At 36.8% G+C, this 22602-nt stretch overlaps 1 protein-coding gene across 23 annotated transcripts in view; it reads right to left on the bottom strand.

Moving 5' to 3' along the window:
* MPDZ (multiple PDZ domain crumbs cell polarity complex component) overlaps nt 1–22602 on the bottom strand; it is a 125427-nt gene that overhangs the window by 44249 nt on the left and 58576 nt on the right. For 15 of the 23 annotated variants that reach the window (XM_067464380.1, XM_067464386.1, XM_067464390.1 and 12 more), the window contains 8 exons: nt 20315–20503; nt 16775–16984; nt 14660–14776; nt 12045–12197; nt 7985–8269; nt 6979–7084; nt 5941–6139; nt 582–623 (listed from right to left, as the gene is read on the bottom strand). In XM_067464380.1, the coding sequence (XP_067320481.1) occupies nt 582–623; nt 5941–6139; nt 6979–7084; nt 7985–8269; nt 12045–12197; nt 14660–14776; nt 16775–16984; nt 20315–20503 (1301 nt within the window). The remainder of the gene's footprint in view (nt 1–581; nt 624–5940; nt 6140–6978; nt 7085–7984; nt 8270–12044; nt 12198–14659; nt 14777–16774; nt 16985–20314; nt 20504–22602) is intronic. The other 8 variants (XM_067464387.1, XM_067464395.1, XM_067464398.1 and 5 more) reach the window with 2 other exon arrangements.

The raw sequence follows: 22602 nt of genomic DNA, 5'->3' as shown, positions 1-22602 counted from the left end.
TCCAGAGTCACAGTCCAACACTGAAATCACTACAGCATGCTGGCCCTCAGTATATTTTCACAATGTTTCCCCTATCATTGGATTAAAGGGAGGAAAGATGGAGTTCTTCGTCAGCCTTCCATCTAGAAACTGATGAAACCTTCACTTGCTTATCTTCTGCAATGTAGATAAGTCATTCCCTAGGGATGTCTGGCACAGATTTATACCTGTCAGTTGGCAGATTGACATTCACTAAAAAGGACTCCTTGGAAATCACAAAACTGAGCTCTGTCCTTTAAAGATGAATGATCTCTTGATACAATGCTATATGACAATGGCATTCAAGAAGACAACAAAAAGATATCTTGATTAAATGTTTCCAAAACAATAACTATCTATTGTAACACTCAATATAATTGGATAATTAATCTGCTAATCAATTCCAGTAAGGGACTATAATTGGATGAAAGCATCTGTGTCTATAGTACCGTACCTATATCTGGATATATCCCAACTACTTTGGATGTTATGAAAGCATGAATGATTTAACAGACAAGTTGGAACATAGAGTTTTAATGAGCTTTTGAATCACCAATACTCACACATAAAAGGGGGCCTGATCATCAGCAGGTGCTGGAGAAGATCTAGAATGTGAAGCATACGACGCAGCATCTTTTTACAATAGTGTTAACAAATGTCAGTGACTTGTGCTGAATGCAAGATGGATACACACGTAGTTAAAAGTGTGCACTCCTATTTTCCTCCCTTTCACCCTCCTTCCACCTCCCTTCTCTCCACACCTCCCATTTGAAAGCATCTGCTCTTTATTGGAGTGTATAGCGGTGATTATTAACAAGCATGAAAAATGGAACGGCAATCAATCTTTTATTCCTTGATCAGAGATTCATCTCCACATGTTTGGTTAAGGCAGGTGAATTCTGAATCAGCTCAGTAATTATCTGGCAGATGTTACAGGCAGCTGTTACAACTGCTGCTAAAAGCAAAGCCCTACATATTATTACAGAAATGTAAGGTGAGTAGTAAAGCCACACATTCTGGTAAAGCCACACATCTGTTTTTCTGCTTTAAAATAAGTATGCAATTGTATGAGAGGTAGAAAGACAATTAGATCAATCAACATATATACAGACAACCACGTGTGTATATGCACACACATGGAGCTAATCATTTTACTCTGCTCTCGAATGCACAAACTAATGAACATAAGGTCATCTATTAGGAAGAAAGCTGATTCAACGACACTTTTATAGTAGCCATGAAAAAAATCTTTTATCTGGTTATATAAGGTATATTTGGTCCATTAACTTTAGGTACAATATTATATGTTACATCAATTGCAACAAGACTACAAATTTAATAGCAGGTATGCTAAGGAGAAACCCACTTTCAAAAGTAAGCTGATAACAAGCTATATTTTGAAATCTTCTATTTTATGTATCTCTTTTAAACAACAGACTATCTAGCCCTACTCCTTCAGAACAAAGTGAAACAAAGCATAAAAAATAACAAAGCTGTTCCATTGTTGAAATAATTGTCAAGGAAAGGAAAGAAATGCCAACAGTATTCCTGTCCAAATAAAAGGTGCCATTCCTATGGGGCACACAGCCATTTTCCGCATAGGAATTACAAAGTTAAGAGGCAATTAGTGTGCCACCCATGTAAGCTAGGCAATATCACAATAAATCAAGTTGCTTCTCTCCACTTGCCGAGACGGCTATAATCCATGGAGAACACCCCAGGCCTGCCTGGAGAAGGAGAACAGTGTCTGTCTAAACAGTAACAGTTCTTGGCTCATGGGGATGTATACAGATCAGAAAATGGAGAAGGTAACAGAGGAACAACAGTGAAGCATTTTGGTAGAAGTAATGCCTGGTTAGTATGTATAGTCAGGTAAAATATCTACTAGTTCAACAATTTCATCACAAAAGTAACCAAGAGAAAGTAACTACCCTTGAAGGAAGGAAGGGGTTTGGTACATTGGAGAACTTATCATGAAGTCCCATTCTGGCCAAAGAGAAGGAGTCATCCATGAGTTAATTCCCGTCACTGTCCATGAGAGGGCTAGGCATCAGTCGCTGTTTTAGAAATTATTTCCCTTCTACACTGACATATAATCCAGATTTTTAAAAAAGATAGTCTACATTATCTGCTTTGAACTGGAGTATATGAGTCTACACTGCCATATAATCCAGTTCAAAGCAGATAATCTAGATTTTATATGGCAGTGTAAAAGGGGCCCTATTGGATTCATTTCCTAACCAAGAAAGTGGAAAAGGACAAAAGGAAGATCCCCAGAGAAAGTAAAGTGGTATTGCCTCCTTAAGGAGAGGGTGCATAGCTCCTTCTCCTTGGCCAGGCTGGACCTTCGCAGTAAATTGTCAATGTGTCATTCTCAGCCAATAGAGAAAAAGCCAACTATTAAATGAAATAATGTTAGCATAAATAGAACATAAGAGGGAAGGTGGCAAACATTTGTTAATTTGACAAGAATAAGCAGAGTACCCTTCTACCAAAGGATAAACTAGCTGAGTTGGATTTGTCTAGCCCTGAGCTTCTTAAAGCATGGGTCAGGACCACAAACTGTATGTTAGGGTTGCCTTTCTTTTCTCTCCAGTGTGTAAATTTCTCTCTGCTTCCCTTCTCTATCACAGGAGTGCCTCTCTCTGCTTTCCCTTCTCTCACACACACACCTCTCTGCTTTTCCTCTCTCTCATGTGCACATGCCTCCCCCCCCCCCCCCCATCCTTTACATACAGAGTTGTGTAAATATTTCTCAGGTAAAATGGGGTTGCGAGTCAAAAAAGTTTAGCCTATAGTATTTTGTGAAAGTGCCAGGCATGATCTAAGTTGTGTTGCAAATTTCTTTGCACCTCCCATGGGATGCAGATAAAAGCATTTACACATCTTTCATTGCTGGGGGATGGATATGTCACTTTGGTGGGCCGGAAACTGCCCGTGGGCTATACTTTGGTGATCCCTACTGTAGTGCCTTTAGATGGCATTGGTCGGCTACGAAGAAACACTTGTCATAATTATAATGTCATCTAGATGCAGTAATCAACTATGCTTCAATGAATCCAAAGTATATATGAAAGGTTCCTGCTATGAGACTGTCATGAATCATTTAGCAATGTAGAAAAACAGTGATATTCCTCTATAACCTCTTTGAATCCCCCCAAGGGTGAGAAAGGCGGTATATAAATACTGTAAATAAATAAATATATAAATATGTAGAGTTGTTTTAGAAAGTTGTTACTCTTGGGACACAAACTGATCAGAAATCCATACTTGAAGTATAGGAGTGTTAAGATGTATGATACAGATAGTTACTGCTATTGCCTCCCCAAAAGTCTGTAGCTGGTATACTCAGGCTATACTACTATTTATTGTATGATGATGAGGTATAGCAATGAGCTTGCCTACTCTACCCAAGGGAAGGAAGACCTTCACTTCACTGATTCCAGGGTACCCTCTGGAGTTGGTGAAGCACAATTTCCTGAGGCAGAGGATGAAAATGAGAATTGTGAGGAGATTAGTGATGAGATAGATAGTGTCGGAAACTAGAAACCACTTGTCTATACAGGGTAGAACTTAATAACAAGGGACCTTGGATAGGCAGGTACAACAGTCATGCATCTGTAATATCCTTGGAGATAAGGCCAGTCCAGAGGTTAGCAGGCACACTGAAATGCATACATATTTATGCACACATACATACATATAGGTTTAATCTGTCACCAAAGAGGCATTGCCAACAAGAATTGGGGGACTAATGGTGTCCAAAAGCACATTTGAGATCCATCAGATTTTGTGCCTAATCCAAAGATCTCATACTTTCTTTATTATGAGGTATATTTAGATAATAATGAACCTGTTGAGATGGTCTAGGGCAGGGTGGGCAACTATGTTTGCCCTGGGGGCCATTTTTCCGCTCTCGCGCCCTCTGGGACCCGCACAAAGTGTCAAAAATGACAAACAATAACAACAACAAAAACAAAAGAGACAGTATATCTTGTTTTTGAAAAAAAGTTAATGTTTATGTTAAGGAATGAGGTGGTACAGTTGAAGGGCAGCAAAAAGGAACCCCTTTGTTCACTATTGTTTAGATGAACATAAAATCTATGTTAGTTTGTGGGATAAGTAAGAACAGTGACATAATTGTTGGAACCAAGATGTGTTATGGGTGCACATTATGATTTCCATTATCCTTGCCAGTGCTTGCCTCTTTGATTGATTCTAAAATATTTTAGAATGAAACAATCATCCTCATCAAACATGGTGCTGGAGGCATTGGTTTCTAATGCCAAGAAATATAAGAATACATTTCTCAAGGATCATTGCTCTGGCAGTCATCTTGGCCACAAAGTCTACCAACTAACAAGTTCCTCATGCATCTCTCCCAAAGTTGTGTGCTCAGTGAAAGAGGACGACCAGCCCAGACAGAAGAAATGTATTGTTCTTTGGTCAAGGGTATACAATAGCTGTACTCCTCTTTCAAAACCAAACCATGAAGGTCTCAAGATACTCTGTGCTTTTCCCTGTCCAGCCCTCACAATTTGATGTCATTTCTGGCAAGAGAAGAGAAGAGAGAAAAAGACTGGTATAATTTGCATCCATCTCTATTGTTTATTGCTTCCTCTGAAGTCTGTGTCCATGTGTGGAAATTAGCCATGCTAGCTAGGAAATGCTGGGAATTGTAACTTTAAAAAGAGAGGGTATGCTTCCATTTTTTTTCTGCTATATAATTGACTTTCCTGATGGTGGATAAGTAAAGCTTGCAGCAATGCATTCTTGATTAAATATGAAATACCATGAAAAAGGGAATAACTTTTTTTCGAATGTGATGAACTGAGCGAAGTGCCATATGCATAAATGGCAGAAATAGGGCCTCAATTTACCTATGTGAGTATATTACCTCATATACCCTTGGAGCCAAGGTTGCTGCTTAAAGCGCCATTTCCTCCTCTTATAAATTTGCAAGACTGAAATACCTAGATGTGGCTATGGTACAGCCAGTCGCTTCAGAAAATCGCCTCATCAAACATGAAAAAGCTGCAAATTTTCATTTTGGAAAAATATTTAAGGATGTAACATAAAGGTGGGTATCATTTTTTTAATGAAGTTTGAACTTTAATAAAAAGCAGAGATGGGAAAACTTCAGCCCTCCCAGTGTTTTGGACATCCAACTCCCTGAAATTCCAGCCAGTTTAACCGTTGTTAGGAATTGTGGGATTTGAAATCCAAAACATCCGGAGGGCCAAAGTTTGCTCTTGTCTGTTCTAGAGTCTTCTATTGCTTTAAGAGGTGTGCACAGGAAGCTCATCTTACACTGATATGCAGTCAGCCCTCCATATTTACTGGGATTAGGGACATAGGGCCCAGTGAAAGTGAAAAACCATAAATGAAAAAAAAATGTTTTTTATTTACTTGAGAGAACATCTTTCTAGCAAAACTCTGTGAACAACTTCCCCTGGATATAATTGCACTGAGGGTTCTAGAGGTTCCCAGAGTGGTGTTCTCTATAGCTATGACTAGGTCCTCCAGCATGACTGGAGGAATCTAACTATAGTGTCACACTGGCCAATCTACAGATTCCTAGAGATAAAGTTTTAATCAAAACCATGAAATTAAATCACAAATGTGGAAAGATGAAAGTAAATGCTATATATCACTGGACAGAAGTATTTAATTGGACTGGTGTCTCAGACTGCAAATTCTCATTATAATTTGAAAGCTGGATGAGAACCATATTCTTTTGCTTTCTTGCTAGATTCAAGGAAGTTATGTCAACTTAACCTCCTGCATGTGTTACTCAGTGAGATAAAAATACACATGAAATGCAGTATCCGATGATGACAACAACAATGATATCACTATCCACCAGCCCTCCCACCACTATTCCTGAATGTAAAAAAAAAAAATCTATTTCACTCTACCTACTTTATGTCTGGTCCAATGAGAGAATGTCTCCTCAGCATTGCCCGCGCCTGTGCATTGGTTAAATTAGTGGTAGGTTCCTCATTAATAGACAGTATGCAGTCTCCTACACCGATTCGCCCATCACGACTAATAGAACCACCATGGATGATGCTCCGGACTATCATTCCTGAGCCATCTTTATTGGAACTTACTGTCATTCCTTAAAGGAAAAATAAACAAGTTCTGCATTTAGCTACTGTAATAGAAAATGTGGCAACATACTTTGGCCCACTGTAAGACCTTAGTTCTGACCAACATGCAACTTAGGTTTTTTACTAGATTTGTTTTCTTTTTGTCAATTAGAAACCAGCCTTATCAAATATTACATTTAATGTTATATTAATCAACTAATTGTTATGCTGCGATTTGAGCAAGTAACTGATATTTATATATTATTTCATAAATGGGGACACGGCTATAACTTCTATGCTTTTTGGAAGGTGTCTGACACAAATTGTAGATTAAAACCCTTCTTTGAACTTGGTCCTTAGGTACTGCACCATAACTTCAAGGCTTAATTTTATAGTGCAATATTATCCAACTTTACACATAAGCCTAAATGACCTAAATAGAGCAGGGGAAAGGATATAGTATCGCAATTTTAATATGTCTTTATGAGGGAAGCTGGACAGTCTTAGAGGGCTTAAACCACTTTAATGATTACTACAGCTATTAATTAAAATATTAACCACAAGATGAAAGCATACATTCCATTAATGGATTTCAAGAATGCTTCTTTATTCCATTTTGAAAACTGAGCCATATTTAATTATCAGGAAGGTCTGAAATCTATAAGCTAGTAAGATCACAGCCAAAAGCATGTTACGTTCACAGGTTCTTTCAAATACCTGTTCCGTTCACGAAAGTATGTGTGAAATGTGGGCTTTTCAATTAAAACAGAGTAAGCATTGCTATGGCTTAACTCTTTTTGGGGAGCAAATAGGCAGATATAAAAATAACAACAGAAAACCACAACATAATTGATTCTAAATATCCTACCTAAACTCGAGTTCCCTTTTGCAATAGTAATAGTCTTCTCAAATTTGTTTCTGTTTGTATTAAGGATTGCAGAAGAGTTCCCAGAATGTGTTAGACTATTATTTTCCTGGAAAAAACAAAATCAATGTCAATTCACAATGAAGTTATCTGAACAACATTGTTTGATTTCCTTTTTATAGATGGCTTCCATGCTAATTTATTTATTTATTTGCTTCATTTATACCCCGCCTTTTTTACTCCCATGGGGGGACTCAAGGCGGCTTACAACTCTGGCAAGATTCAATGCCTTTTCAAATATAACAATGAAACATATCCCATCAACTAAAACAATTAGAACAGTCAAGCAAATAAAAAGCAGAGAATAATAACAGATTAAAAACATATAAAGTACATGGTACCATTCATTCATAATCTTTGCTCAGTCAAAACCATAATAGCTTATTCTTCAAACACTTGAGTGCACAGCCATGTCTTTAACTTTTTTCCGAAAGCCAGAAGAGATGGGGCCTGCCTGATGTTGCTGGGGAGGGGATTCCACAGCTAGGGGGCCACCACTGAGAAGACCCTATCTCTTGTTCCCACAAATTACGCTTGTGAAGGGGTTGGGATTGAAAGCAGGGTCTCCCCAGACAATCTTAAAGCTCTTGTTGGCTCATAGGTGGAGATGCATTCGGACAGATAAGATAGATCAGAACCATTTAGGACTTTATAGCTAAGACCAGCACTTTAAATTGGGCTTGCTAGCAAATTGACAGCCATTGGAGCTGACGTAACAGAGGAGTACTCCCTGTATAGTGCCCCTTTTCACTTCTGATAACTGATCAGGAGAGGATATTTGGGAGGCATGAAAACACACATGAGTAGTATTTTAATGCTCAGACCAATAATGTTGTAAAGAATATGGTGGAACTTCAGATATTTCACTAATTTCAAAAAGAATACCATTTTTTAGTTTTGTTTTGTTTACTGTGATAATTGAACAGACTGACATCACTGAAATCCTTACCTTCCCAACAGAATCAGATGGCATTTTGAGAGTCAAGTCCTCATTGTGTGAAAGTTCAGGTGTTAATGAAGACTGTTTCCAAATATTTGTGTTTTCATGTTCAACTTGTTTCTTAGAAGAATGTGTTGTGGGACTCACAAGACAAGATATAGCAGACTCTTCCACAAACACATCTACAGAAGATTTACTCTCCATTCTTCTTTGCATTAGATCCATAGTGTACAAGTTCTGGTCAGACAATTGACGATAACTGGTTGAGGCATCACAACTTTCTTTGCACACCGTCTATCAAACAAGATAAAGGTAATTGCATAAACTTTCAAGTTATTATTCAAGCAATAGATGTATTTAATTCTTACTTTTACAAACTCAAAGATTGCATGTAAAAGAATCAGGATTATTAATTAAATTGAAACCAATATTAGAATAAAGGCAAAAAAGTCCTGAGAAATTATAACATCTTCACAAACACAATAATTATTATTCTGGCAACATACTCTCCTTACCATACCATTGTTTCAATCCTAACCGAGAATTATGTCACAGGAAGTAAAAGAATCCCTGATTATCCTTTTTATTTTTACACTTTATTATAGATACCTTTGCAAGCATGAATGCCTTTCCATTGTTAAAATTCATCGGTGAATAAATAGCTATGAAAATGTGCAGATAAATAGTTGAAGACCTTGTAACCATTCCAAAAAGGTAAGCATTATTCCAAATCATTTTACTGAAGAGTACCTGAACTGTTACAAATCTGAAAATTATACCCAGTATATTTTAATTATTATGCACCGAGTTACCCAAAATTGCTTGATTTTCTGACCACAAAAAATAATTACAAAGTACTGTCAAGTACAAAAATTTCCATTGTAAAAAGGAGTATTTGTATATGAAGAACATGAATCAGAAAATGCAAGGTAGAAAGGAAACAAAATAAAATTGATTTCTAAAACTTCATCTGTTGTTTTTTTAAAAATAGAAAAAACAACTTACTGTAAATAGGCAAAATTCAGGAAAAATATTTTAAAATTGCACAGGGGACAATACTGATCAATAACTTTTTATAGATATTTTGCAAGACAAAGGAGCAGCCAGTGAACAAAACTGTTCCATTATCATGCCTAACATTTAAAATAGTGTAGACGAAGTAAGCATACTAGGGCAACAGGACTCCCTCTCCTGGTAGCTGCAGACCCCCTGGGATCATCAAAAACTTACTCCGGATTTCATAGCACAGTGGAGTGGGTTTTGTGGGTGCACAAGGGATGCAGTTGCATCAGCAGAAATACACCGCTTTATCAAGCCTGTATTTTAAACCATCCATTACAAAATGTATTATTAGGTAATTTCAAGTGAATGAATGAATGAAATATAGACATATGTACACCTTAGTATGAGTTTCTGATTACATATTTTTCATTGCCATTTGAAAGATACCATTTCTCAAAATGAAAATGATACAATATCACAATTTTACAAAACACAAATGCCCTTGTGTTGTACATCTCAAACTAAGAAATAAACTTTATATCAAAGCTGCATTGACTCGGCATTGACAATGAAAGACTTTACAGATGGGCTATTCCATACAATGAATCCCAAGTAATTGGAAAAAGTGTAGTAGTAGTAAAAAATTTTTTTAGAAAGCTTCCAAAAGAATGAAAACATTATTGTTCCAGCAAGAACGTGAGAAGTAAATTGAGCAAAGTTAAATGTTTCTAATCAGCATAACAGAATTAACTGAAATCTCATAATGAAGAAGAGATACTTCAGACAACTGTCTGAACAGCATCTACTATGCCAACCTATAATATTTATTCTGGACTAGCTGGAATCAACTCCTACTGAAGTCAGTTTGCAAACCAAGCAATAATGACACTACACCACACACATATTTTTGAACCCATCATGGCTTTAATATTCCGAAATTATTCTCTCAATGCACTGCATCTGAAATAAGTTACAGTACAGTATTATGGAAATAAATTACAGTATTTTCCCCAATAAGCAACTGGTCTTTTCCCTGCTCTTCTTCTTCCTAGAGCCCCTTGCACCACGCAAAATTTTGCTGTGGAGGTTTTCCAGTCTTCTGGATCAGATTGGGAAGGGTGAAGGGTGTCAGAAGGAAGACTCTTTCTGGTTCCACTGGTAAACATTTGCAGTTCCAGAACAGCACCACTAAAATCTGAACAATAGATCTGGTTGGGGTTTTCTGTGTTTTGGTTTTGGACATTTTGCAAGTATTGGTAGTATTACAAAACAAACATCCATCTAAATAATATATGATAAACCAGTGTTTTTCTTTTTAAACCCTATGGACTGTGGCGGTCATAATTTAAGATACAATTGAAGACCTATCTCTTCTTGCAGGACTACCTAGTCAACTTTTAACTATGAATTTTAAATTCACAATCTACATCTACTGTATTTAAATCTTTGCTCCATGTATTTTAATATATGTATTTTATAGAAATATGTTTTAATATATGCATTATGATGATGTATTTTTACAGTGTTGTGTCATAAGGAGAGGCAGATGACAAAAATATAACAAGAAGAACAAGAAGAAGAATGCAATGGGCTACTGGTTATGGACAAAACCCAAATTTGACGTTCAGGGGGCCTGCAATAGTTATGAGGAGAGAGAACACATTTTCTAACTCCAAGCTAGCTACTCTTACAATGCCTACATAGATGCTGCTTATGCCAGTTTATTTATACTAGCCCAGAGCTCCACTAACATTTCAGACATTGTTGCTGCTTTTCTCTCAAAGTCTGAACAAATTCATTTCATGTTCTTCTAAAGTAAAGCTATTCCCTGCTTCACATACTCTTTAGCTCTTATAGGAGAACAAGAAAATCTCATCATGATCACATGGAGGTAACTGGATAACAGACAAAGAACTACATGGTTCCATGTTCATTTCAACCGAGCAAAATATAAAATACTAACATGTCAGAGTGTGAACATTTTAACTGTGATCATCCTACATAGAAAGAAGAGAGAGGGTTGCAGGAATACCAATGTGACATCTTCGATAAGACCAGATGTGTTACAGAATGATCATTTCCCAGCATGCCCTCTTCCTAATCCTTTTAAGTAACAATTACTAAGTTAAACAATGCAATCTGTCTCATTGGCACAGCAAAGGTACATTCTGTTGTGGATTAGGAAATTCTATTAGGAGATAAACTCCGGCTGTCAGCTCCATGACCAATAGGGCTGAAATACATTCCAGAAGGGATACAGCCAGCTGGTGAATCTCAGGTGTGAACGAAGGGATGCCTCTCTTTTCATGAATACACAGTACAAGCCACCCAAAGAAAATGAATCAACTTGATGAAGCTGGACCCACCATGAGTGATTAAAGACAGCACATGGAATAATCCAAGCCTTTTTTTTTAAAAAGGGGGAAAAAACCCAACAGGTTACCAAGAAATGGAAAGGAAAAACTAACATGGGAGAGGAAATAAAAGACACTATCAAGCTAAAGAAATGAATTGTATACGGGTATGAAATCAATATTTTCAAAGATATAGTTTTTTATTGATTGATCTAATAAAATTCCAACATTTTGATGCTCTTTTGTGCCAATTTAATCTTATTATCATTTTAAGAGGCCATTTATCAACGAAGCACATAGTAAGTAATTGTCTAGTTAAAACTGAGAAACTGAGAAAATCAGTATGTTTTTCATTGCTATACTGTTATGAATTACTTAGATCTTATATAAACCATTTTTACAAATATGTCTTAATTATATAGGTTCATTTCAACTTTTTTTTAAAAAAAATTGAGCACTCAAACATTTATTTTCTTTCTAAAAATACAAAATCTATCTGGACAGTTGAATGGTTTGTTTCGGAAAGTCTGAAACACGTTCAATCAACACTCCTATTTAAATGAAATTGCGCTTTAATCTAATAACAAACCCATGAACAGATGGAAGCAACCGTAGCAACATTATTGACTCTATATCCAATATAATAGCCAGTCAAACATTTTTACAACAGTTGCTTTATCACCATCACTCAAATGAACATTTTTGCTTTTTACCTTGGGAGTTGAAGAGGAATTATACTTCAGATCATCAACAGAGGTGCTGCCATGTAGAGCTGAAACTGGAGACTGGAATGTAGCATCATTGTCTGGAGAATACTGTGATTCAAAGGTGGATTCCTCCGCTAGATCTGCCTCACTTGAGTCCACCTAATAGCAAAGGCAATTTAATCAGTCTGTGGCTATCTGCAACCTTCGTATCACTTAAGCCTCAAACATTTGCATCTGCGGCATAATACTTCCTGCTTCTTTGCTTCATAATTTTTTTTTCTTTTCAATTCCCTCAGTGAAAAGTATTTGGCATGCAATAAGTCTATTTCCATTTTCATCTTTATGCCTGTACCTGCAAAATGGCACAGGAGCTGAGAATGTAATTTGCAACTCAATTTGCAAGTATATCAAATTTTAGGCTGTATTTGATGCTAGAAAAAATGGTTTCATTTCTTGCAATTTTCTAACTCAGAAAACAAAAATCTCTTTCATGCTGCAGTGTTGAATATCATGCTGCTCAAATTAGATTTATTTTAAAATGATACAGACTGTGAATCCCTTCTGTGTCATGATTGGGACCAAAAGTGTTTTGGATTTTGAATTCTTTTTGGATTTTGTAATACCTGTATTTGCATGCACGCGCATAATGAATTTTTTGGGAGATAGAATCAATGTCTTAACATGAATATATTTATGTTTCATATACATCCCATACATATAGTCTGAAAATACATTGATCCACAACATTTGTAATAAATTTGTGCTTTAAACATTTTTTTTTTGTACATTGAACCACCAGAAAGCAATCTCAATACCTATGTTGACTATTTTGGAGTATTTCAGATATTGGAATTCTAGATAATAAATGTTCAACTTGTGCTATGTGTTTTACATATTTATACTAAGATTCCAAGTAATTTACAATCTTACAATATTCCTTTCAAAAATGTAGAGATCACTATATTAGTTCATGTTAGCTAAGACATACTGTAGATCAGTGTTTCATATAATTCTGCTAAAACATCTAAGGGCTATGTACCTTCCTGCTATCAAATTAATGTTTCACAATGTAAACAGTAAAACTGTAATCCTGCTCCTATAATAAGTAAGTAAGGTGAAAAATTTAATTTCATTCCATGCAGACAATTCCAAATTCCTACTTGGTTAAATGATAGTCAGAACACATTGAACAAAAATATGAATCAAATTTGCCCAGAACTTCTCCAAAATGGGTGTACCTCAGCACTTTTGCATAGTTCCTATGCATTTGTATAGTTAAATGAACTCACAGCCATTTCTGTAAATTAAGGTGCTTTTAGCAGAAGGGTATTCCATGTGATGTTCAAATACTGGATTTAATTACACAGCATACATCTTTATAATTTGAAAAACTCAGCTTTCACATTTTTTATAAAGTAAACTTCTGAGTATCAATAAAGTTTGGTAACTTACATTATGTATTTTCTGCATTTTGGTTGGCCAATGAATGTATTTTTTTCTGACTACCACAGTAACTGAGGAAATAGCTAGTGTCTAGTATAGTGGTTTTTGAAGTCACCTATATTTGTGTGTGTATGTACCCAAGGCATGAGATGTTATTACAACTCATACCTGTAAAATGGGGATAATATCACAGGGACAAGAATGAGGGTTGGCATGGAAATAGTCATGGTGGTAGGAACCTCAAGCTCAAAAGTCTCAGTGTAAGTAGACCACAGAAGTTCTAAATAATGCTCTGGGTATGAGAAATCACAGACATTGGGTTTTGATATCTTTATCTGCAATTCCTCCCTAGTCCTGAGGTATCTTTACTAGCTGCAAACAATTTTGCCAGAAACACACTATTCAAAATAATGAAACCTTAATCTCTCATTGTAGTTTTAAGAGTTATGACTTAATCCAAAGAATCGTTGGGGATTACAATACTGTTAGATGCAGACACAGTACCCAAGATCCAATCAGGTGCACTGACAGATGGAAGAAGCTTTGTCATTGGATCCAAGAGGTGATTCTTTCCATTCAGCTCCTGCAACCTATTATACCTGCTCCGGTACGTTGGAAATGATCTTAGGATGATAGAGAGGACTCTGGGAGGAAAGGCATCACTTTATCCTGAATCTGCTGATAAGAGCTGTACTGAATTCATGAAAAACTATTTCTCCATGTCTCATGTCGGTTTTAAAAGATTGTTTAAAGATTGTTTAACATTATACTGTAGATTTTTCCCATTATTTTCAAGGGCAGACAAATCTACTTCAAAGATAATTATCTTGCTCACTCAGCTACAGTATCTAACATTCATCTATGGAGAAACGAGTTTTTCAAAATGGGATAATGTCCTTAGAACTGCATGTTTTGGAAATCTAATCCGAAATATGCTCTCATTTTCCTGCAGATAAAATGAAATTGATGAACTATAAGAACATTTTCTGGTATCACCTATCCAAAAAAAGCAATAATCTTAAGCATTTAGAAAGAAGGTTACATTAACTACTTAATTATGTTTTTACATTTCAACAAAGACTGTTCCTGCATTACTGTCAGACAAAATGTTGCTTAGTATCAAAAAACAGATTAAAAGGGTTTTCAAGCATTATCATGGTAAGGAAGTGGCCACTAACCAGAGCCAGCTCAGCATGGAAGAGGGCTGAATCAGCTAGCCCTTCCTCCTCAAAGGACTGGGCAGTGTAGAAAAAGGAATCTTCCTTAGCAGAAACATAGCCCTCTTCTGGTGAAAGCTGCAGAAAGAATGAAGCTCTTTTGAGTTGAGTGATGGCCAGCGTTCAAAAATGCAGCGTTGCATAATGTCAAGGAAATTTCTGATGAATTAACATGATATGCTAAATATCATATTATTGTCCTTTGTCTCTGTAAAAACTTACAAGGCTGAAGAAAAAAATGCATTGATGGCACTCTTGAATCTGAAATATTAAACTCTGATACTCAGATGAGGACACCTGCAAATTTGGAATCCTTTTCTTGCCCAGATGACAATTTGTATTTGCCCCTTTATATTTTCCCTTCACACTTAAGAGTCTGATTCTTAATGTAGTTAAGCCGAAGAAATTGGATTAATGCCTATTTAGTGCCATCGATGTCAGTCTCACTTACTGGTTCCTCCTCAACTAAACTGACTGTAAATATGCCATGGAGGTCAAGGCCACCAATAGATACTACTCATAATGACTATTTATGAACACTATTATCAATAGCAATATGTTTCTGAATGCCAATTCCTGGAACATAAAAGTAAGACAGTACCATTTAACTTGTGGGATTCCGAAGACATATCTCGCCATTGTGGGAACGTACTGCTAAACTAGATAGATCTTCAGTCTAATCCAAGGAGTGCTTGGAGTGAGGTGTAAACTAGCTTTACTGTACTTATACTTAATTGACTTATGGATCTAGCTATAAGTCACTGGAATGTAAATGGTCACAAACTTGCCACAAATGCTGTTTTCCCTGACAGTATTACAAATTTCAACAAGAACTTACAAGAAGTTCTAAGAAATACATATTTTGTTTATTAGAAACAAAGGAAACAAAAGAAGCATTTTTTCAAACCTCTTCACATTATTTTTTACCACTCCTATTAAAATAAAAGTCCATTACTGTACAATGATTATTATAGCCACTTGCTATTTTTAATTTTATTTTAGAGACGGGGGGGGGGGGGGGGGAACCATCTAAATATACTTTTTAATAGCTAAATCAACAATTTACTTTATGTTTTGGTATTACTGAATGCAAGCGTGTTTGATAAGCAGCCCATTAAATGCATATAAAAACAATGTCTGTTTAACGAAATTGACCTATCCCATTAGAAGGAAGACCTGCTCTCTTCAGTATGTAAAATACAGAAAGCAACAATCAACAGTTGTAGAAAAGAACTCAAACAGGACTCAGCCGCAAAATATACACAACATACATATATTCACAACAAGAAAAAACACAACCTCCTAAACCTTCAGCTCTTAAACTAGAAGGCAAATCTATTTTCTTATTAATCAATTGCATTCATTAGCAGAAACAGGGCCCCAAATCAGATAAATTTTGCCCACTATGAGTACAATGTTGCCAGCTGGGAAGTGTAAAATTTCCAGGCATTTTGTAAAACTGGGGAAAGGAGTGCCAACAGTACAATTAATCCCTTTCTGCACATATAAAACGGATTTAAGAAAGTGATCTATCCAACTGTTAGAGCACAAACAGGAGAAACTTATGTTTGTAGGGGAACAACTGGAAAATTAATATATTCTGGGCTTTGGTATAAGAATATCTATGCACTTTAGGCTATGGAGAAAGCAAGCAAGCAAGTTTGACTTCATTTTAAATGGAGCACCACAAAATTTTATTCTTTCCAAGAAAATGAGGGTTCTGGGCTCCCTTTTTCACTTTTCTCTGTATGATGTAATATATTCCTAAAACACATCAAAACTGTTGCTAACCTGTTCAGAAAGTTTCCTGAAGGACAGGCACAAAATCTTTCTGCAGATGGCAGATACTGGTTAAAAGGTACATGTTCATCGCTTGATGGATCAAATGAGAACTTGCACCTCCATGACCTAACCCTTGGAGTACAAAACCAAAGATAGAGCATGTACTATATCACATCGAACAAGCTATTCAACTCTTTGCTATCAGCTGCTGAGCAAATACATGGAGTTCATGCACATGTGGACACTTCTGACTGATTTCTTTGTAACCAAAATACATAAAGCTAACATCCTTACAGGCAATGGTTTAGCGACTCCAATTCCAACTCTTCCCATTGGTGCTCCTTTCAGGGCCTGCACAGCTTCCTCCAGGCTGCCATTTTCCAGGTTGATGTCATTGACAAACATGAGCCTGTCTCCTGGGAGAAGTCTGCCATCTTCTTCAGCAACACCACCAGGAACAAGAGAGCGGATCACAATCACGGTGTTTGCAGGATCCATTGGGTCCTTTTCAATATGGGGGAAAGTAAGGAAAATCAGCTTTAATTAATTCTCAAATTGTAAAAAAAAATAGACTGCAAGCAAGTTTTGCTTATGTAAGAAAATAGAAATCACTTTCAAACCATAATGCTGGAATTAACAGAAGTGTACATTTGTATGGAAGATAACAGCAAGTATGCATACACTATGCACATAAAAAATACTTGCAGAAATAATATGTTTCCTATTTTCAGTGAGAAAGGGGATTTCAACATACTGAGGCACCCTAAAGAAAAACAGGCAACCACACTTTTTAAAAAAACATTTTGGGACATTTTGGGAAAAATATTTATACAGTATACCCTTTTCTACACTGTATATATAATGTGCTAACTGCCCCTTCCAAACAATATGTTTTACTTTAAAAACTACATTTTCACTAAAAAGCCCCAAGATGCAAAAAATATGCAAAAATATCTCATGATTCCATGTAGTTGAGGAACAGCTTTAAAATTGTTTGTTCTTTCTCATAAAATCAAAATAAGGAAAGCATTGTATTACTAGTGCACAACTCTCAAACACACATGGGTCATCTATATTATTTCCATTTGTTCTGCAGCGTAGGACATAAGAGTGCCAACAAATATTACATATGGTGCACAATAGAATAATATTTCCTCAGATATGTATGTGGGTTGGTGATGTATATAACTGCATAGAGAACATGTAGCATGCTAAAAGATTGAAAAATTTAGACTACAGTCAACTAATGGTAGCATGCACCCCTCCCCATAATGAACATAGAGAATTGTATCCCATCATGTGATATCAGAAGAACCTAGCTGAAATATAGTATCATTTGACTCCTATGCTTAGAGCAGCAGTTTAGCACATATATTCAAGTAAATCTAAGAAGCACATACTGTAGTATGAATGTCAAAAAAGGATAAATTTAATATTTTTAAAAATTGTATTGAGGATAAAACTCCCAATTTACCCTCTCAATCGTCCGATTACATATACTTTTTTAAACCTCATAAAGAATTAAAAAAAATGTTTTTACTTCATGGGAAATGAAAAGCTTCTCTGTTCAAACATTTTACAAAACATTTGCCATCTCCATAACGTCCAGTCTCATGAGTTCATTCCTACTAACTGAGCAGCCAGGTCTACATGTGTAGCTGATATACTCCTTTCAGGAATTCACAAGGAATACTGATGTAATTGCTGCCAAGTTATAAACATCACTTTTGTGTACAATGAAACATTAAACCTGAATTCCACAATTCTAGGATATTACATCACAGCTGGAGATGCCAATTTAAGACAATACTTTTTAATCTAGCTGATGTAAGCTGTTCTGAGTCCCATTTGCAAGAAAGGTGGGAGATGAATAAAATAAATATATAAGTGTAGAAACCAGTATGTGTGTGTGTGTGTTAAATATGATTTGAGGGGCTAGAGATATCTGTGACTTTTCCACTTTCATAGGGGTCCACAGCCCCTAGCCCCATGAAAGAAAAGAGCTGATTGTTTAATCCACTTTAACTGCTATGGCAACATTGTATGGAATCCTGAGTTTCCAGGCGCTTTGGGTTTCACTAAACTACAAACTCCACAGCTCCACAGCTTGTTGCCATGGTAGTTAAAGTAGAATATAGTTCTTGACTGCTGTAGTGTGATAGGTTCCTTAATCTCTTCTTGCCATATTTTTAATATGGGAGAACTTCCCAGCCAATGGACAAGTTTTCATGTTTTTATCATTATTTTAAGTTCTAAGAGCAACTTTGCATAGTTAGATTTTTACCATGACTGATGATGCACTGAGATATAGCATGTTACACCCTGAGATTTGTCTTGTATGTCTGATGGCCAAGCTAGCCTAATATAAGAAAAAGCAGTTGTGTGGGGGTATTAATACATGGAATATATAGTTCTGTTTGTAAGAACATTTGCATTGTTTCCATCTATGGTGTAAGAAGGCCACATACCTATCACATCGCAAGTCAGTTATTTCAGCAGTGTGAAATTCTGTCCATGTCTCCTACCCTTCCATTTACATGCACAATGCCATATATTTGCTCATTATCTAATTGCTTAAAGAAATAATATTAATTTCAGTGCAAACAGCAACACTGAAATATTCATTGGGGATGTAAGAAAAGCACAAGGAATGTCAAGCTCCTTCCCAGCTTTACTTCCACAGTGGGAACCCTACTCAAATCTCCTTACAGTGATAGCATGCTAGTTTCAAGTGGAATTAAAAATGTTAAATTATAGAGAAACCAACAAAAGGGAAGCTGGAGATCCACTTTTCAAATTAATTAGTGTATATATTTGTAGTTTAGTGTTATATGGCTACAACAAACATCAAACCCATTTAGAAGAAAAGATCAGTTGCATAAATGAAGGCCCATAAAATCAAATTAGCAGGCATGTTTACTCAAAGTAACATGTCTACCAATAATGTCAAGGTTTTCCATGGTTTCAAATCACTTCTGGTGTGAGAGAATCAGCTGTCTACAAAGACATTGCCCAGGGGATGCCTGAATGTGTTGCTATCCTGCGGGACACACACAGTGAACACATCTGCCTTTGCACTTTGCTACTCTGCTGCTGAATACGAATGTCTAATGTGGAATATATCTCACCATGTTAAAACAGTAGATGTGGCTCTTAATGAGACATGCCAGATTATCACAGGGTGGCTACCCCCTACACCACTGGAGAAATTATACTGTTAAGCTGGTATTGCACCATCTGACATCGGTCGGGAAGTAGCAGCCTGTAATGAAAGAACTGAGGCATTGACATCTCTGGCAAGCCAATGTCTTAAATCAAGAAACAGCTTCCTAATACCTACATAGATACTCCCAGGAACACCTCAGCAAGTGAGAGTCCAAAAGTGGCAGGTTAAAACCCGGAACCTCAATCAGGGGCTGATACCAAATGAGAAACTCCCTCCTGGGCACACGGAATACTGGGCAACTTGGAAGGCGCCAAACAGACTGCGCTCTGGCACCACAAGATGCAGAGCTAACCTTAAGAAATGGCACTACAAAGCGGAGTCCACGACATGTGAGTGCGGAGAAGAACAAACCACTGACCACTTACTACAATGCAGTCTGGGCCCAGCCACATGCACAATGGAGGACCTTCCCACAGTGACACCAGAGGCACTCCAAGTGGCCAGCTTCTGGTCAAAGGAAATTTAGTACAATGCCAAGTTTTCAACTTTGTTTGTGGTTTTTCTATACATTATAACTGCATTCTCAATTTGCTTCTGAGAGAATAAATAAAACATTGTTTCAAAATATTTCTTTTTCTTCCAGTAAAAATAAGCAGTGCATAAATTACCTGGTAATCTAATATGCTAAAACCTAGTCCCATGCTCCCTTTCTCTAATTCAATTTTCTGTACTTCCGTTTCCCACATTGCCAAAGACGATCCTTGAGCTTCATCTGTATTCTGGCCCATATCAGGCATTTCCAAGTTAGTGTCCTCTGTCTCTGAAGAGCCAGGCAGTCCACCAAGATCTATATGAGACTATGAAAATCAAACAAAAATACTTTTATAACTAAAACCGTGAACATTATGCTGCTAAAATTATTTGTAATTTCTATCACACATATTATTGCTAGAAAGGTTTCTTTCTTTCTGAATTGTTGCTAATACCAACTGTAAGATTTTTTTACAAAGCATTATAAATTCTGTGGCAAGCAAAGGATTAAACAGTATTACTTTAATGCAGAGGTAAAGCCATCTACATTTTCCAGTATCATTTTATGACTTCTGAAAGCCATCCCTACCACCAACACCTCACAAATAGACCTTTAATTATTTTAAGATTACTCTCAATGCTCACATGTTCTCTTTGTTATATTTTTGCTCTATTTTGACTCTTTTGGTTTAGGAGGAACCAGAACCAGAAGTGATTTGAGATCACGTGCTATTTTGGAAAAGTACAAGGTGGGGCATCATGTAGGTGACTCTGAAAGCTCCAATGAGGGGAATGTGTGGCCTCCAGATACCTAGTAGTAAAGCTCATGTTTTCATGTCTATACATTGAAGATGTATTTCCAAAAAACTTACAAGAATTAAGAACTAAATGTAAGACACATTCAACCAGGATGATTCTGATCCAGCTCAATTGACCCTGGAATGGCAAAGTATTCCCATGAAGAACCATAGACTAAATGCTATTGTGGACACTGAGAGGATGGATTACAGAAAACATAAGTGATTTGCTGTTTCTCATTCATCATTCATCTTTCTGTTGTCTGAAGTGATTAGCCACACAAGTCTGCTGAATATGCAGAGCATGGAGGAAAGTAAGAAATACAAAATTTTCTTTCATGCAATCTAATATTTGAAGTAGAAAGAAGAGGGAGGGAGCTCCTTCTGGCCAATGACATCAGTTGAATATGTGGGCTCTGGATCAGGCTGGATCCAGCTGTTCACGTCTCAAAAATACCAGGCTCACTCTGGAGAACCCTAGAAATTCCAGAGTAAATTTTTATCCCCTTTTTCTTCATTCCTGGCTGAAAACAACATTTCTTTTCTAAAATCAACCATATGTAATGTAGACTCTTGCAACAGTTAGTCTACAAAGGCCAAAGAAAACAGACTGAGGAGTGGGTCCACTTTCTTTGGCCATTGTAAACACAGCCATTTTCTGGCTATAAGTGGCAGCCAAAGTATATCAGAATTCTTAGTAAACACTTCAAAATCTGACAGCATGTTTTTGTTGTTATCCAAATTACAATGACCCTGGCATTCTAAAAAAAGGGGGGGGCTTCGGAAAAGCACAAGAAGCGGCTTTGCTATAATTCAGCTAGAAGTTAGAGATGTAACTCCCCAAATGATTACTGTGGCATGATTCAACTATAACTGCTATGGCAACATCCTATGGAATCCTGGAGTCTGCAGTTTAAGGAGGCATATTTAGAGCCATCGTGGTGTAGTGGAGATCAGGGTCAAATTCAACTCTGCAGATCAGGATTTGATTCAACTCAACTAGGGAAATCCAATGAGTGACTTTAAGTGAGTCACACAAAATGATGGAGGGCTGCTCCATTGAAGGCACACTGAAACATATTTTGAATTCTCAGCCAGAGGGTCTCTCTAAACTCCAAACCCTAGGATTCCACAGGCTGTAGCAGGTGATGTGGAATCATAATGTGGAATATAAATGTGTAATGTGAAGGAGGCATTGTTGATAAAATTCCTGAGGCAAGGGAGAGAAAGACAGGAGGCTAGGAGAGGAATTAATCATTGCTGGTAAGATTCCTGAGTTTAAGAAAAGGAATGAAAATGGGAGAGGCCCACCTGAGATATCACTAATAAAATACTGCTAACAGAAATACGGTCAGCCTCACAGAGCTCTTTTGGATACAGCTCACCAAGAATACGGGAGATGGCTCTCTAGGTCACTAAGATTCCATTCTGGGTCCCATATGAAGGTGAGACACTACTGCTGAGATTTCTGAAGTTTTGTTCTTTTTTTAAGAGCAGGGAAATTGAGATGGTCTTTGTGATGTTGTCATAAATTTCAGACAATTAAAAAATGGGAAGTGTGAGAAAAAAGGAAGCCCCCTAGGTATTAGATATGGACCCAGTCAGTACTGGAAACTCTTCAGGTAAAA

Source organism: Anolis sagrei, chromosome 2, assembly GCF_037176765.1.
Source record: "Anolis sagrei isolate rAnoSag1 chromosome 2, rAnoSag1.mat, whole genome shotgun sequence".
NCBI lineage: Eukaryota > Metazoa > Chordata > Lepidosauria > Squamata > Dactyloidae > Anolis > Anolis sagrei.
Note: the sequence above shows the minus strand (reverse complement) of the source record. Positions and strands in the feature narration are given on the sequence as shown.